This window comes from Eleutherodactylus coqui, chromosome 13 (assembly GCF_035609145.1).
Source record: "Eleutherodactylus coqui strain aEleCoq1 chromosome 13, aEleCoq1.hap1, whole genome shotgun sequence".
NCBI classification, from domain to species: Eukaryota; Metazoa; Chordata; class Amphibia; order Anura; family Eleutherodactylidae; genus Eleutherodactylus; species Eleutherodactylus coqui.
The window spans coordinates 95,082,644-95,101,844 of NC_089849.1; the positions used below are offsets into that span (position 1 = coordinate 95,082,644).

At 41.8% G+C, this 19,201-nt stretch overlaps 1 protein-coding gene across 3 annotated transcripts in view; it reads right to left on the reverse strand.

Annotated features, from left to right (window-relative positions):
* The window catches only part of SHISA6 (shisa family member 6), a 334,205-nt gene that overhangs the window by 199,446 nt on the left and 115,558 nt on the right, over window positions 1-19,201 (reverse strand). Inside the window, exons 4-5 of one of the 3 annotated variants that reach the window (XM_066586594.1) lie at window positions 12,612-12,674; window positions 7,322-7,417 (exon numbers count right to left, since the gene is read on the reverse strand). In XM_066586594.1, the coding sequence (XP_066442691.1) occupies window positions 7,322-7,417; window positions 12,612-12,674 (159 nt within the window). Of the gene's footprint in view, window positions 1-7,321; window positions 7,421-12,611; window positions 12,675-19,201 lie in introns of all 3 variants that reach the window. The other 2 variants (XM_066586596.1, XM_066586595.1) reach the window with 2 other exon arrangements.

Here is a 19,201-nt window from a genome sequence, read left to right on the forward strand (position 1 = left end):
TGTAATGTTACAGGATACGGTCGTCTTTAGGGTGAACATTTTTTTAATGTGATTGCATGTATTTTGGGTTGACGATAATTTTTGCAATTGGGCTTAATTAAACATTTTGCATCTTTTAGTCTTCTGCAGTTTCTACATATCACTGTATCAAATGCAGTCTAAGTCTCAATACATCGGTCAGTGAAGCTGGACTAATGGCTTAGCTTCCCTCAGCTCTCTTCTCTCCTGCATTTTCGTATCAGCTTGTTTGTAACCACAACAAAGATTAACTTTGCCATGGTCATAAATTTGCTAATATGAAGGTATACTAGAGAAGAGATAAGGCTAAAAACCAAGCCATCAGTTCAGCATCACTGACTGATCTCCTACTGAGACTAAAGGTCCATTTACACACAAAGATAATCATTCAAAAGAAAGGTTTTGAGTGATTGTTTTGCATAAACTGCTAATGGACACTAATGTCCATTAGCAGCTCATCACCTTCATTTGCATGTAAATGAGCCTCCTGGAGATGTATGCAGAGAACAGCAGGTGGTCTGTTCTCTGCAGTCAGCTCCTTTGTTCTGCAGCGGGCCTGGAAGCTGAATACAATGTAATCAGCGCTCCCGTAGAGAATATAGTACCATACACAGCAAACACAGCATGCGGTCTCTGTTATCTTTACTCCAGCTGAACAGTGGATTTTATGCTCAGCTAAAAATCATTGTTCAGCCGAAGAGTAGTGAAAGATGGGAGCATTTACCCACAATGATTATCACTCAAATGATGGCTTTTGAATGATTATTGAGCAATAATAGTTGCGTGTAAATGGGTCTTTAGACTGTAGTCCCTATATACATTGATATGTACAAGCTTTCTTTCATTTTCTTGGCAATTAACATTATTATAGCTTGTTCCTGGAAATCAGCTTTTCTACCTTTTAAATTATCTAAAAGCAAATCAATGTGGATTGTGATGAACATTTATCTAGTAGGCTTAATGATAGAATGTCAAAATTTTACCTAATTTGGCAACGCTTAATGAATTATTCTTCCAGTCAGGGGCGTAACTATAGAGGGTGCAGGGGATGCGGTTGCACCCGGGCCCAGGAGCCTTAGGCCTCTCCTCTCCATATAAGGAGCCCAGTACTATGAATAAAGCATTATAGTTGGGGGCGCTGTTACAGGTTTTGCACTGGGGCCCAGAAGCTTCCAGTTATGCCTCTATGCAGCATGGTTTAGGTATGGGTACGGGTACAGATACAGATAGAGGGGGGGCCCAGCTCACCTTTTGCATCAGGGCCCCTGAGCCTTTAGTTACGCCTCTGCTTCCAATCCTTATGTAGGTCATACTCTACATGGAAGCAGCCTCTGCACCTATCTTGCCCATAAAGGCCGCCTTAAGACAGATAGGTTTGTCCATTTCTGTTAATAGTTGGCCGCTCATCAACCTGTTGAGTTCCATCAAACATCTTTAACCCTTTCCAATCCAATTATTTTTTCTCAGCCATTCTCCCCAGTTCCAAATAAATTGGAGCTGGTGAGAATGGATGAGAAAAAAATACATTTCCCTGCACCCTCCTGAACTGACAGAGTTCAGGAGGGTGCAGGTGCTCACTGCACCGTGGGGGGGCTGCTTACCTGTCCGGCGTCTTCAGCATTCTCCCTTCTGCCTCCCGGCTCGGCGATCATGTGACCGCTGGGGTAGGTGGCACCCGGGGGTCACATGATAGCCGAGCCGGGAGACAGAAGGGAGAATGCGGAAGACGCCGGACAGGTAAGCAGGCCTCCCACGGTGCAGGCTCCCGACTCGGCGTTCATGTGACCGCTGGGGGTCAGGTCACACCGGCGATCACATGATCGCCAGCCGGAATCTCGGTGCATTACATAGCACTAATTGAACGCTATGTAATGTGTAAAGGAGAAGGCAGAAAGGATTGAAAACCCTTTCTGCCTTCTCCTCGGGGGTCCTCGATGAGGACCAGTGCAGAATTGTATCTGCACCCGATGTGTCTGACGATCGGGTGCAGATGCACTCCTGCACTGCAGTGTCGGGCCTGCCCCGACATCAGAGCTGTGGAGGGAAATTATGATGTCGGGGCAGGCCCGACATTGGATTGGAAAGGGTTAAGCTCTCTTGTGATGAGTAGAGAACGCAAACGCAATACTACAACGTTCCTGAAAAGCAGACAACTCTTCTCTGAAGTGCCTACTATTATATAGAGAAGGCTTTATCTCTTTTCATGATCCCTGATATAACAATTATTTATTTTATTCTGAATTCTATTTTTCTGTCTCTTTGATAAGTCATGTTTTTTTAACCTCATGTTTTTTTTATTCTTCTCTCTTCAAAGAAAGTCATCTCATTCCTCATTTTAAGCCCAGAATATTAACGCTCTGATCTTGGAATAATATCTGTGTTGACAAACCATTCTTGCATTTCAAATCTCAAGTTATTGGGTGGGAAAATGCGAATCTTATATTCCACATCAATGCATGTGCAGGTGCATCTGCCAAATAGGTTTTACCATTTAATAAAAATAGCCAAAAGCTTATTGCTTGTCCAATAGTCATCCACTAAGGGAGTTGAAGGTTACTTTTCTTAAGTGTTATGAATTAGGAGATAAGGGTTAAGACAGTGGTGTAACTATAGAGGGTGCAGGGGGTGCGGTTGCACCCGGGCCCAGGAGCCTTAGGGGGCCCATAAGGCCTCTCTTCTCCATAGAGGAAGCCCAGTACTGTGAATAAAGCATTACAGTTGGGGGCCCTGTTACAGATTTTGCATTGGGGCCCGGGAGCTTCAAGTTACGCTTCTGGGTTAAGATTAGAGTTATGAGTCAGGGTTATAGGCAAGGCGCAATTAGGTCTCATAGGCTGCCCTACTGCTCCACGTTTTGCCCTCTAAGGTGCTGTCTAGTCTTGGACCATCCCTTGCAAATAGCCAGATATGATAACTTTACATAATCAGGGTCTGTTTCCTCTTAAGAAACAGAGTATAAAACATCTTACAGAAGCTGCAAATCATAAATGCAGCTGACTGGAATAAAGGCCCATTTACATTGGACGAATGACGGGCAAACGACTCCCGTGCTGTCACATAGGAGTGAGTATCGCTGGCTCTCTGATAGAATGGCCAAAGATACTCGCTCCTGTGCAGGAGCACGGGAGCGAGTACACACAGGGACGAGTATCGGGCATCGTTTGCCCCACATTCGTCCTGTGTAAATGGGCTTTAACACATCATCCTTGCAGATAAATCTGGAACTCTTCAATATAATCAGTAACGATGTAAACAGCCTTTATAGTCTCAAAAGAAGGTCACAAACAGTGATTTTCACCCTTTCTTTCTAAATTCTGACATTTTCAATTTTCTGGACTCCTTAAATAGGCATTGCAACAGAAAGGGAAACCAAAGATAAATCCTTGATCTAGTATGATGAGGCATTCACACATGCATATTAACATGTTATACAGTTGTCTTGTTTTTCCATATAACAATACTGGAACTAACGGTATAGTAACGTATATTGTACACAGTACAGCATCCAGTGGTCAGCAGTTTTGCTTTACCATTCGGAAGCCAGCGGGGCCTTGGGCATTGGTGTGCAGGGCAAGTGGAGTTAAGATGGTGGTAGGATAGTTTACACTTGTTATCTGCCCTTGGTCAATTAAAGATCCCCTACATGGTATGGCTGCCGGCCCATTAACGCCAGACAGCCGTCCTAGTGACTATCAGTCCTGTACTTTATACAAGAGTGATAATCATTCTGTAAATGCAGTCAGAGCAAGATGGGGATCCATTCACTGCAAACAGCAGTGGCTCAAAGATCTGTTAAAAGGCCAAGTCACTTTGACAAGTCAGCGATTTGTCGCTCAGCGCCTTGTCGATGGCATGTATACTGGGCGACTATCGACCAAATTAGCGGTTTCCAGTGATTATTCCAGTGATAATCGCCCTATGTAATGGTACCTTTAATTTGCTACATGCACAATCAATTCAAACTATCTACTGGAAACATCCAATAAAGATTTGGCAACACCCAATCAAAAGAGGCTCCAGCAAGCCATGTTACAACAACATCTACATCTTTACAGCCTTTGCTTTTTATTTGTCAACCAACCAATGGGGGAGCAATGTCTTGTAAGAAAGTTCCACTGATGATGAGCCAATCACAGGCTGTACAGTGGATGTGAATTACTAAACGATCACTTTCCGCGCAAAGACGTGTAGTCAAGGAAAACGTGCATGAAATGAACGATAAATGAGAGGTGAACGAGAGAATTCTCATCTGTCGTTCAATCGTTGGCCGTGTTTATACTAAACGACTATCATTCAAATTCACATGATCCAGTGATTTTTTTGAATGATAATCATTCCGTGTAAAAGGGCCCTAACATATAAGAGTCCTGAGTAAGAGACATCCCTCCATTCCTTAGGAAGAAATCTGTAAAGTGGGTTTTCCAAACTTTCCAAGCCCTTCAAGCAATAAGTTACAATGAACTGACTGTAACTGTAAGGCTGGGTTCACATAGGGCAGATTCCCGGTGGAAAATCTCGCGGTTTGGCTGCAGCGAAAAACTGCGAGATTTCCGCCGGGAAAAGCACTGCTTCGAATTCTGCGAAACTTAGCCGCGGTTTTGAAGCAGCCTGGCCACTTGCCTTCCTGTTGCGGCCGGCGCTCCCATAGAGTAAAAAAAGAAAAAAAATGAACATGCTGCAGCCGCCAAATCCACGCCGCAGCGCCGGCTTCTGACGGCTTTGCCGCGGCGAATTCGCCGTCCCATGGGGACGAGATTTCTGAGAAATCTCGTCCACTTGGCTGGCCAACTTCCGGATTAGCGGCCGCGACGAAATTCCGGACGGAACTTCCGCGGCATGTCCGCCCTGTGTGAACCCAGCCTAAAACATCCCAATAGGGTATTCCTGAGAACACTCAAGTGACAATTCGACCTACCCGCATACAATACATTCTTCAGTTCACACGACTTACAGTATTTTAAAACTTTCTACTTTTGTAGTTTTTTCCCCTTTTTTATTTTTTTACAGTATCGCCTTGTTATACTGACTCTAAATGTCACTAGTGTGGCATCACTGCCAATTTCAAACAAGAAATCCATTCGCCTTAAATGTCAACAATTTCAGTTCGGTTATTCGGCAAGAAAAAAATCCAAACAGGTCAAACATCCAAATCATGAACAAAATCAAAATGTTGCGGCTATCTGATCAGACGCAATATGAAACCTTCTAGCGTAATGCCTTTCTACAGTATGGTTAATAAAGGGAATAAAAAACTTTTCTTAATATTAGGTTCTCACCAGTAACGGTGCTTTCACTTGTGGCGGAAAAATCCACATCAAGATCCAAATGCCTAAAGTGGATTTTAATGCAGATTTGCTGTGAAACTGCTGTGGATTTGCAAGGGGCAAAATCCACAGCAATTTCAATACAAAATCTGTATGTCAGACATGTGGATTTTTGTGCATAGTTTTTAGTGGCATACTATTCTACATATTACCCTAACAGGTAATTATGTCATTAGCTGTGCTATCGATAATGATGGATGGAGCAGTATCACAAAATACACAGAAATTGGTCAAATTGTACCTTACAGAAATGCTTAGAAGTACTGAACATGGAACACTGAATACTGATGGGAAGTACACAATAAGGACGATTGGATGATTGAGTGAAGAGGGGCAGAAAGGGAGGAGCTTGCATAATTAAGACACACTTTTAAGATGGAATGCAACACCTCCGAAGACCAACTTTATAACATTGAGATTTTACAACTTAAGACTTCACAATCCTTAAAGCCACTAAGCCAGTCATAGACATTTTTTGTAAAGTCGTGGTTGTAAATGTTTTTGAAAGGTTCCAGCAACTTTTGGGTTAACATTTGACAATAATAATGATTCATGAAGGTAACATTTTGGAGGAAATGGGACTGGATGGACAATGTTGGATTATTTCAACTATTCATTGATGACTATGGACTCTCAATAAACTTGTAAGTCAACTACAAAGTATCTGTACAGTTCAGGGGGGTTGATATTAATATTTTCCAGGTGGACCTGTTCATAGGTAGTGCCAACCCAATGAATATTGAAGATATTAGGAGTATGACTGGCCATCTATTAGCCTGCAGACCTTCAACTAATGACTATAGACAGTTATAGTGTGGCTGAAAAGCTAAAATGGTCCATATATTGCTCTGAAGAAGTTCAACATACAGATGTAGCAATTGCCAAATGAACATTCAGCAGTGTGCCAATCAAGGTGGTGATAATAAATCTATAACACCAGAGCAACCAATATTAAAGATTATTTCATCCAGTTCTACGTTTGACCTGAAAAACCATTTGAAATGGCCTAGATTGGTCCCGTTAAAGGACTTTAATACAATCATGGATACATCTACTTGTTATTCTTCAAATTGTTATTAGTCCATTAATCTCAGCGTGGAAAGCAATATACCATTACAGCCCGCTAAATGGGCATCTCCTAAGGGATAAATCTATATGAGTTCATCACTGTATAATAGAATCCACTGTCCTCTACTCCTATATGGGATATATATGTTAGGGCGAGGGGTAACTTATGTGACTCCAGTACAAATCTTGACATTCAGGGCTCATTCACATGGGTGTATACAATTTTGGTTAATTAAAATGCACCATTTTTAATACATTTGTAGGAGCGCTTTTGGTGCGTATGTGCAGTTTTGCATTTGGATTTATAGCATTTTTGCCTGTGCAGAAAAAAACTCATAAGAAAACCCAAGTGATGCCAGTTGTGTCACAACCTGCAGAAAAGAGGGTGTGCAAAAGCGATGCAGTAAATACAGATACTAATGCATATTCACAGCATTTTTTCACACACCCATAGACTTTAATGGGGGATTTTGGTCTTTGAATACACCAATAATTCAATAGGTCCGTATTCTATCTGTACTCAGTTAGTAAAAATATGGACTGAATACATATAGAAAATACACCTTTGTGAATGGGTCCAAAGTATCAGTACTTCCGAGTACTATTTTCTAGAGATCAAGACATAGGAAGTAAAGTTTTCTTGAGAGTCAAAATTGGCGCAACCCAAGATGTTGACATGTAGTTATTAATGGAAACGATGTTGTTGCATCCAGTTAATGTAATAACATAATTTATAAGTTAACCCTACTGATAAATACACAGTAAACAACTCGGCATGTAACTATCTAGACTTGATGGTTAAGCATAACCAATATAACAGTTGCAAGTACTGGAACGTTGGTGGGCGCTGGTAATATGAGTACAGTCACCATAAAATGCATGGGGTTAGAGATAAAAGGTTTGTACTGTACCCTTGAGATGTCCTCTTCCCAGGGTGACAAATCCTGAAGAAATAAAATTGTGAAGGTCTGGTCCTCCACTCCGATATATATCCTTCCCATAGTGTCCTGCTGAGAAGAAAGGAACTAATTACTTCACCATAGTTGGAGATAGGTGGACATAGAGACCTTCAGAGACAACCAAATTGGTTGGTACTGCACATAAACTAACCTAACCTGTTAGCATTCGTTTTCCTTCCTCTACCACAATGATGTTTTTGTGACCAGTTCCATTAAAAAACAATAAAATGTCCGGCACTACCATGATTGGTCAGCAGGGATGGTAGAGAAATTCTGATCTTAATTTGTGTACTATGTGGGATGTTGTTGGAGTTCATCTTTTCTGACTATAGTCTAAAGTATAGAGAAACATTTCTATAGGGTTGATGATATGGATATCAATGAGAGCCTATTACCATTTCATCCAATAGGGATTGGTCTGTAGGTCTTCTAATCTATTTGATATTTCAAGCCGGTCTAGTGTGGTTGGATCTGTATCCAGAAAATGTTCCCATTGGACAACTGCTATGCAGATACAAGAGGATAGTATTATTGAGCTTCTAGCTGTGGAAGGGCTTACCCCAGGGGTGATAGCCATTATATATATAGATTTACTGTAGAGCTATCTGGTTAGGCACCCCTTAAATATCAAGGGTAAGTGGGAGTCTGATATATGTCCCATTGGGGAAGACCAATGGCAGAATGGTTCCTTAGGCTTCTTTAAGTGAAGCTAATAGGTTATCCCAGCTCTACCTTTTCACAGGCTGTAGGACACGACTTATGTTATTTAAAACAGGTATCCATATGGATTCTGGATGTCTTAGATGCGCAATGGAGTTTGCTGATACGTTACATATGTTCTGGAGTTGTACTTCTTCCAAGGCTTTCTGGCCTATAGTGACTGATATTTTGACTACAGGTAGTGATTCCACTAGAACCCCTGATGTGTGTGTTGGGGTGCACTACAGATATACAGACTGATGACAATAGGAAGGTGAGAGATTGATATACCTGCCAGACAGCTACTGGCATTTCATTGGATGTCTCAGGCTCCTCCTTACAGGAGTGACTACATCAATAAGGTAAACTTATAAGGTGTAGCCTTTAGTGTTTTGAAAAAATTTGGGCACCCCAGCTGGACTCACCTGGTTTAGGGTACTTTTACTCGGGTCGACTATCGGCTGAAAAATTGATCAATCGAGCTATTTTGAACAGTAGTTGTAAAAGCGGGACCCAACAGGGTATTGAGCAATCACTCATGAGTCGCTAATCTTTGTGTTTCCGTTTACTGAAACAAAGCAACTAATGAGTGATTATAGTCAATGAGATCCGCCCGGTGCTGTTCGGTTTTATCCAGAGATGGAATTGTTGGGCCGCTGGGATTTGCCTTGCCTGCTCCCCAAATGGAGCAGGAAAACGCAGAATCCCCAAAGCAGATGTGAAACCACCCATACGTACTGTGTATTTTTTGAACTTCAAGGGGGAGGGTGCAGAGAGGGGCACTCCTTAAGGCCCCTTTACATGCATAATTATCGTACAAACTGGTTGTTAGATCGAACGGTTTGCACGATAAAATTGTTAGGAGTAAACACGTTGAGTGAAAGAGCGATCCGTTCTTTCATGCAAACCCAAAAATCATTGTTGGTTTGCTGCTTTATCGGTCTGTGTAAATAGGTAGTCGTTCATCTATGAAAGACTGCCTGTTTGCTGTGAATGGAGGCGGGCCAGAATGATCACCATCCCTCTTCACCTCCATTCACTGAGTGATGATCGCTCCTGGAGCGATCATTGCTGGGACGACTGTTGGGCGTTTGGCGCCTCATAGTCCTCCTGTCTAAAAGGGCGTTTACTGTTTTGGGATGTTTAAGAAAAGTGTTCGATAAAAACTGTGTGATTAAAAAAAGAAACTGTTCCCATGTACAAATTACACATTAGGCAGTGGCTTAGCCTCAAGCAACCTAATCAAATGACTTTGGTCAACCAAAGCTCCCCCAAGAATGAAAACAGAAAAATGATGACCATGGAGGACTTATATCAGTGGTAAAAAAATTAGAGGCTCATGTACTACAGTACCATTATTGACCAGAAGAGGGTGTAGAAAAGGTTGCTTGTTAGTCTATGATTTGTGAACTATTCTAGATGAGGATTGTGTTATGCTTGCTTGTGTAGGCGCTAAAGCCAGCACTCCACATATATACAACATTCACTTAGGCAGTAACATACGAATAAGGCACTATAACCAACAAGTTAATATTAATACATGTTAATATTGCATGCGATACACAGATGACAATATTTTATATCATCATAGAACAGTGCAAAAGCAATGTAACAGAGCACATAGATCTGCATAGTACACTACATACATACAGTAATAATGCTATATCTATATCACAGCAGTACTGTAAAATACCCAACAAGACCATTTATTATGGGGTTAATAATACAAAGAATGGAGACTGGTGACTGCTGTACACAAAACTTGTCACCGTCTTGCCAGCTGCATGTTAAGCAGAGATTAGAACACCCTGAAAATAGGTCAGTGAGTCACTGGTCTCGGAGCAGTCTGAGTGGCGCCCTCTGTTGGTTTCCGGAGGACATGAAGTCACTGTACTTCGTGGGGGGAGGGGGGTATTTATAGCTATGTTCCCATACAATACTATTGACCTTTCCTAGACAGATGGAAGAGAGAAAAGTAGGAAGGGTGAAGGATGAAAAAAGGAATAGATGGATGGAGAGATAGATAAAAATGTTTAAAGAAAGAGATACTACAAATCTGACAACATACACGCTGTACATTACAACACATGTAGTGACACCCCGGGCAGCTAGGACTGGAGGTTCTGATGTCTGAGGAGAAAAGTACACATAAGTGTAAATTGTCATGGAAACCAGCTGATATGATGTGTAACGGATACTTTTTCTTGGAAACATAAGATGCCTTAGCATAGAAGTCCAGAAAGATAAGTATTAATATTTCTATCACAAGTAGAGTAGGTCTGTAGATAGATATGAAATAGACAGATAGATATGAAATAAATAGATATGAGATAGATAAGATAGCTAGATATTAGATAGATAGAGATGAAATAGATAGATAGATAGATAGATAGATAGATATGAGATAGATAGATATGAGAGAGAGAGAGATAGATATGAGAGAGATAGATAGATAGATATGAGATATATAGATAGATAGATATGAGATAGATAGATAGATATGAGATAGATAGATAGATAGATAGATAGATAGATAGATAGATAGATAGATAGATAGATAGATAGATAGATATGGGATAGATAGATAGATAGATAGATAGATAGATAGATAGATAGATAGATATGAGAGAGCTATATAGATAGATAGGAGATAGATAGATAGATAGATAAGATAGATAGATAAGATAGATAGCTATGAGAGAGATAAATAGATACAAGATAGATAGATAGATATGAGATAGATAGATAGATAGATAGATATGAGATAAATATGAGATAGATAGATAGATACATACATAGATCAATATGAGATATATAGATAGATAGATATGACAGATTGATATTAGATAGATAGATTGATATAAGACAAGATAGATATAAGATAGAAAGATAGATATGAGATAGATAGATAGGTAGATAGATATGAGATAGATAGATAAGATAGATAGATATGAGAGAGATAAATAGATATTAGATAAATATGAGATAGATAGATATGAGAGAGAGAGATAGATATGAGAGAGATAGATAGATAGATATGAGATAGATAGATATGAGATATATAGATAGATAGATATGAGATAGATAGATAGATATGAGATAGATAGATAGATAGATAGATAGATATGGGATAGATAGATAGATAGATAGATAGATATGAGAGAGATATATAGATAGATAGGAGATAGATAGATAGATAGATAGATAAGATAGATAGATAAGATAGATAGATAAGATAGATAGATAAGATAGATAGCTATGAGAGAGATAAATAGATACAAGATAGATAGATAGATATGAGATAGATAGATAGATATGAGATAAATATGAGATAGATAGATAGATACATACATAGATCAATATGAGATATATAGATAGATAGATATGACAGATTGATATTAGATAGATAGATTGATATAAGACAAGATAGATATAAGATAGAAAGATAGATATAGGATAGATAGATAGATAGATATGAGATAGATAGATAGATAGATAGATAGATAGATAGATAGATACATACATAGATCAATATGAGATAGATAGATAGATATGACAGATTGATATTAGATAGATAGATTGATATAAGACAAGATAGATATAAGATAGAAAGATAGATATGAGATAGATAGATAAGATAGATAGATATGAGAGAGATAAATAGATATTAGATAAATATGAGAGATAGATAGATAGATAGATAGATAGATAGATAGATAGATAGATAGAAAGATATGGGATAGATAGATAGATAGATAGATAGATAGATAGATATTAGATAGATAGATAGATATGACAGATTGATATTAGATAGATAGATTGATATAAGACAAGATAGATATAGGATAGATAGATAGATAGATAGATAGATAGATAGATAGATAGATAGGAGATAGATAGATATTAGATAGATAGATATGACAGATTGATATTAGATAGATAGATATGAGATACATAGATAGAAGATAGATAGATAGATAGATAGATAGATAGATAGATAGGAGATAGATAGATATTAGATAGATAGATATGACAGATTGATATTAGATAGATAGATTGATATAAGACAAGATAGATATAGGATAGATAGATAGATAGACAAATTAGGATAATATACATCTTGTAGAGACAAATGCAGAAACACATAGATACTCAAGCGCAGAAGCACAGCAGATACAATACAGCGTATATATATTATATATATATATATATATATATATGCGCACAATGCTGTAGATTGTGTAATTCGCAACACACAGAGAGCAGATGTTAGTCTCATTCTGCATGAGGAGAAGGTGGTAACCTTGGAAACGGCAATATTTAGAACTTATTTTTGTTTATTATTAGACCAATTACATGCTGAATAAAGGAGGCATGAGGCAGGGAATTGGCCGTGTGCAGGGTCTGCCTGCGTCTTCCTGGTCTGCAGATGGGGCCATGAGTGTCCTGTCACATAGATTTACATTGACCAGAACATACTGAGAAGCACGGAGCCACAGGATGCACAGGCAAGTGCCCAGCGGACTGACAGCACACTCAGTACCTATGGTGTTCGGGTGGCCATGCGGCTCCACGTTGGTGGGGACATCGGAGAAACGTCGAGAGGCTGCAAGAGAAAAGTCAGGCCCGAGAGCCAGGGGTCAGGGACCTTGAAAACATACAAGCTGAGCAGTTCCTGAGGTTATAATAAGGACCATCACATGCAACGTAAGGCTATAATCGTACTGATGCATACCTCAAGACCATGAAAGGGGAATGGCTTATGCAAACATGCCAGAAAGAAGGCTCCCTGGGCCGTGGTCACAAGTTTTAGATTGCTGGGAGATTGAAATCCTGGTAGATGCCGTAACACTGAACTAGGAGGTGCAATTTCTCCCGGCTTTGTTGCGATCACAATTCTCCCTACATCCCAGGCCTCTGCCTAAATCTTCAAAAACTGGATTTAGATCGAATTCTTGGACATTACTATAGGCTTTCATTAGTCAAACAGAGAGCAACAAAGTCTACGTTCGAGCAGACCGTCCCTTTCCAATATTAATGGCAGACAGAATTGTATAGTCAACTATCAACTTTGGACCACAAATGGAGGTGAGTTTTATGCAAATCTGCATTAAAGTGGGTGGTTCTGAAAGAACTTATTCATAGGCCCTTCCCCTTTTGTGGACCTTCTCAGCCATTCAACAGAACAGACAAAGGTCATATGAAACACTGGCTGCAATTAGACACATTACCCGATCTTTAAGAGAACAAGTCATTGGGGCAAACCCCAACCGCTTGGCCACCCAGCTCTACCATTGGGTTGGACAGCAGGTCTAATGCTACGCAGCTACTCCAGAGTCTATAGTGAGTATACACTGCCAGTATGTGTCCTACAGGGCATAAGCGGCTGACCGCCCGCTGTTCTATTTTTTTCTCATCTCTGTAGAGTCTGCATTTGGGGTACAGCACAGAGACGAGCAGAGATACAAACAGCAGTGGGATAAAATGAGCTGGCTCTTCTTGCTGACCAAAAAAGGGACACAATTCCCATTACTACAACTTGTCACACAGAGGGCAGAGAAGGAACAACTTCCTGGCTCTATATGGTGTCGCATGGTGTATCATGTGATCCCTCTCAGTCAATTAGCAGCTGTGAAAAAGGTCATGTGATGCAGGCTATGGCTCTTGTTTCTGAGGAACCATAGAGTGCATGTCACATGATCCTTTTCTGAGCTGCTGATTGGCTAATAAGGGATCCTGTGAGTATTTTGGGTCCAAAATGTACTGATGTTTATTAGAATAATGTACATACAGATACAGCAAAGTTAAACTTGACTGTGACAACTTTCTGCAAAAAATTATCTTATCTTAAGCCATTAAAAAAACTATTGTTCTCTTAACACAATAAAACTCATTGTAAAGCAATTAAAAGTGTAAATAGACTGGGGCACAAGATATCATAATGCGTTAAAATGGCATGTTAAACTCTGTTACATCTGTAGTATGTAAACCACATGATTGCACAGAATAATCCAAATTATTATAGTAAAAATGATGTAAAAAGATATATAAAATTCAATCTAATGGATTTCTAAATTTTTGTAAATATATTTCTGTCTTGAATATATATATACATTGTATTGTAATAAATGTGACAATGCGCTTTGTCTGCTTTACTCTTCATGAGATGCTATGGGACCTCATTAAAGGCCCTGGGTCTTCCCATGGGATGGAAGTATTCCACCTGTAAAGGACGGCTGCTGAAATGGCTAGATACTTTGCATACAAGATGTACTCATTGTCAAAGAAATACCTTCCCTGGAAGTTGTCGAAATATAATGAGGCTTTGTCTGTGTGATTGTAACATTGCTATACGTGATTACAATATTAGAGCAAAAGCATCATTCATTGTGGAGAACTGACCCCTGGAATGGAGGCTCTAGTACCCTGTTGTACCACCTCTAGCTTGGATACAAGATGTGATACGGATGGGCATGGAGGGTCTAGTACCCTGTTGTACCACCTCTAGCTTGGATACAAGATGTGACACGCGGGGGCATGTAGGCTCTAGTACACTGTTGGGTCACCTCCAGCTTGAATACAAGATGTGATGCGGGCGGGCATGGAGGCTCTAGTACCTGTTGTACCGCCTCTAGCTTGGATACAAGATGTGATACAGGCAGGCATGGAGGCTCTAGTACCCTGTTGTACCACCTCTAGCTTGGATACAAGATGTGATACGGATGGGCATGGAGGGTCTAGTATCCTGTTGTACCACCTCTAGCTTGGATACAAGATGTGATACGAGCGGGCATGGAGGCTCTAGTACCCTGTTGTACCACCTCTAGCTTGGATACAAGATGTGATACGGATGGGCATGGAGGGTCTAGTATCCTGTTGTACCACCTCTAGCTTGGATACAAGATGTGATACGGGCGGGCATGGAGGCTCTAGTACCCTGTTGTACCACCTCTAGCTTGGATACAAGATGTGATACGGGCGGGCATGGAGGCTCTAGTACCCTGTTGTACCACCTCTAGCTTGGATACAAGATGTGAGACCGGTGGGCATGGAGGCTCTAGTATCCTGTTGTACCACCTCTAGTTTGGATACAAGATAAGATCCTGACAGGCAGGCATAGAGGCTCTAGTACCCTGTTGGGTCACCTATAGTTTGGATTCAAGATGTGATCCTAATGGGCATGGAGGCATACGGGTTCTGTATGGTTTCCTGTGACATACTGATTCACATTTGCTGTAACTAAGCCTCTACATCATTCAAACTTGTAGGCTGTCAAAGTTGGTATCCCAGATGGTCCCCTACATGTTCTATTGGTAATAAATCTGGTGACCGGGCAGCCACAGAAGTGTGACAATGTTGTAAAGACATTCCTGTGACCCCCTTGTGTGTGCGGCCGGGCATTATCTTGCTGCCTCTTTGAAGCCGCCATGAGAGGAACACATGTGGCTGCAGGATGTCCTGAACATATCGCTGAGCTGTTATTGTACCTTGTACCTTTCTAGTGGTGATCCACTGTCACATGTGATGGGCCCTCAGACCATCACACCAGCAGGGGGCAGTGTGCCACTCTACAGTAAAGACAGGATTGAGGCGCTCAACACAAACATGGACGTCATCAATGCCCAAACGAAACCCGGATTCATTGCTGCAATCAACCCGTTTTCACTCTGTAGCATCCAGTTTATTAGTTCACGACACCACTGTAAACAGAGGTGACGGTGGATGTCAAAGGTAATACTCATAATGGACACCGTGAAGTTAAATGTCCTTCAGCCAAGTGCTTGTAAATGGTTCAACAGACACAGGGACCTGTAAAAATTGTGCCACCTGTCTCTGGACAATGAAATAGTTGGAGCAGCTTGTACTTGTCAGACGATCACATGATCCTCTATACTGGAGGTCTGTCGAGAGGTCCTGAGCCCGGTCGCCTTGTGTGCCCTCACACACCCACTGGTCTCAACACCTTCTAAAAGTCTAGTCAGAAAGCGCCCAGGTGGTGGGCAATTTGTTGATACGATATCCAGCTTCTCACATCCCAATAATGCGCCCCTCTCAGACTCTGGTAACGGGATGAAATCTCTTCTCTGCGTCGTAGAGTCATCTAGTGGTCAACAAGCTCTACACAAGGGGGAGAAGAGGTCACTACACACAAGGAGCCTCCGAGAGCCTTTTATAGGCCAAGGGGGGAACCACTTTTAGGGCCTAACGTGGCAAAAACCATTCATCTAATCATGCAACAACTCTAATGCCAATTCCTTCTAGTATCCATAGATGCATCACATACAATTTAATTTGCCTCCTTAAAACCACTAATCTTTGTTAGGTATATGGACCCATATCATTATCGTAGCATGCCCACACTATTTGCGTAGCCTGGTAGTCTGTGGACAAACATTCAGCGTGCCAAGAAAGCAGCATTCATTTGCTTAACATTAGTTTAACAAGGGATACTGTACATCGAGTGGTGGACTGTCTAAGAGGCGAGGTGAGTACCCTGCCTCAGGAGGCACGCCTCTTCTCAAATGCAGGGGTCAGCCATTCCACTGTCTGTATTCAGGCTCATACTGGCAATCTGCCAGTGAGTTGCCCTGCAGCCTGGGATCAGTGGGCCGCTGGCTGACTTTGAAGTTAAATGTATCTGTGTCTTTAAGATGTGGATACAATTAACATTGGCAGCAGCGGTGCAAGAAGCCTCATTGGGATCCCTGCATGGTTGCTCAGTGTCTTCTTTGTGACTCAGGTGGCATGATCGTGTCATTACATCCCCTGCAGGAAGTCATCCAGAAGGTGGACAGGAGGCTCCGTGGGACCGTGGGGGGAGGGTGAGTGACTATTATTTTTATATGGGGGACAGTACGATTACCACTAGAGGGGACATTATGGCTACTACTTCATAAGACATTATGGCTGCCACAGGGGACATTATGGATACTATTACAGGGAACATTATAGCTACTACAATGGACATTATGGCTATTGCTACAAAGGATAGTATGGTTAATACAGTGGACATCATGGCTATATATTACTGCAGGGTAACAGTATAGCAGCTTTTTATTACTACAGGAGGATATTATTGCTATTTATTACTACAGGGGACAGCACATGAGCCCAGGTCTTTGATGTAAATGAGCATCTTGCAACACTGAGATCTATTGGCACCTTGGAAAGGAGTTTGCTGCTCACTGAGCTGCACTCGCTGGGGTGGATAGTAGTTCGGGAGTGCAGGATGATCAGACAGCTAGCTGGGTGACAGTTAAAAGGGGGATTTAGGTATAGTTGACATCTCCTCTAAAGTCATTCTCTTTTGCCTTTTCTTCTCTGTCCAGCCCAGACCATCATGAAGACTGTATGAATATGTTCACATATTGTGGAGGCTTTTCCGCAGCAGAAAATTTGCAGCATATTACAGTAAAGGCAATATGAATGAGACTTTGTGAAACCTCGTCCACATGCTACATAGAAAACTAGCATTGTAAATTGACCTGTGGTAAGAATTGTATACCCATAGTATGTCAATCTGGGCTGCTAATTTTCAGAGTGAATTTCACCTTTTTAGATGAGGAGTTGAAATCTGGGTCAAAAGCCTCATTTAACATGTATGGCTTTTGACATGAATTCACAGCAAAAACCACAACACGTGAGAGTAACATACGGTGGTATTATTTAATCAATGTATAGCACTGTTATTAAAAGGAACCTGTCACCTGCCTAAAGCGCCATAAACTAAAGCTACCAGCCCCTGTATCCTGCGCTACCCGCCTGTGAAGTCGGACTATTTTCAGAGTCCTATGTGCATGCTCTCCTATGCAAGTCTATGGAAAAGCACAGGCCCAAGACTCTGAAAAGAGTCAGATTTTCAGCCAGCGCATGGACTTTACAGGCGGGCACTGAGGGATGCAGTGATAGGTTCAGAAAGAAATGCGGGCACTGAAGCCCGCAGCGCTGTAAGTGAAGGCAGACATGACAGAGATAACAAGGAGGGAAGAGGTTAATGGTAAAGGGCTTGCTGGGTAATGGGGGGGAAAGGGGGATTCCGGGAAGAAAGTGCGCGAAAACCAGGTGGAGGAACCAGTTCCAGCAGCAGAGGAGGAAGAAGGACCTGGAGCAGGACGGAAAAGAGTCCCATCCACCCGCCCTAAGAAAAAGAAAGTGGGGGAGGTGACAATTGTAATAGCAATGGTAATGGGGAAGGGGTCATTGTAGTCAGCATAAAAGTGTGGTGGGGGGAGGCAGGGGCTGGATAGCTACCTTCCCCTGTTTGTGATTAATATGTAGGTGGGCCAGTCGCCTCTTGGCTTTGACAGGGCAGTTCCCTGCAAAGATGGTTGGAGTAGCTAGCCCTGGTATGGCTAGTTGGCCTTGGTATCAGGAGGTAGGCGACTAGAGGCTAGTTGGCGAGTGGTGGGTCTCCTGAGTTAGGTGACTTGCGGTGGGAGGCGTGGTTTGTGAAATAGGGTCTCCTGAGTCAGTTGGTAGGCAAAGGGAGGCAGTTACAATTATTTTCCTAGTTGGTAGGTGACAGGCGTTTTCAGGGCTCCAAGGATCTCTCCACAAATAATTTTCCTATTGGGGTTGAAGGTTTTATATGTTTATTGCTAGGTTTGTAATAAAATTGGCTGCTGTGGACAAAGAAAGTTGTTGGTGGTCATTTTAAGTAAGGCTGCCTGTCCACAAGCATTGCGGTATCCTGCGGCGGATCTTCGCCGACCGGGAGCAGGAGCCGGCAGACGGATCTCCGCCGGTCAGCCTGAGAGATAGGCTAACCGCGGAGAATCGCGGCAAATTGCAGCATGCTGCGATTTGCCGTCCACGAGTGGAGAATCGCAATGATTCTGCGCTCGTGGACAGGGGGGGGAAGCGCTCTCCATAGCGTTGCTATGGAGAGCTTTTACTGTGAACAGGCAGCCTAAGATGGTTTTAGAGGGATGGTTATAGCAGACGACTCCATTATTTCTGGGTCATGAAAAGTACAGTGCCCGGCTCCCGGTTACCTGCCCTAACAGCACCATAGGTGCTCTAGGTAGGTGACAGGGTGTTACGTGTGCTGCTGGGTTCTGTGGTACTATGTACTCCTAGCAACACAGTCAGGCGGTTGAGGGTTAATTGAGCTGGCTGGGTGTGGTACTTCCT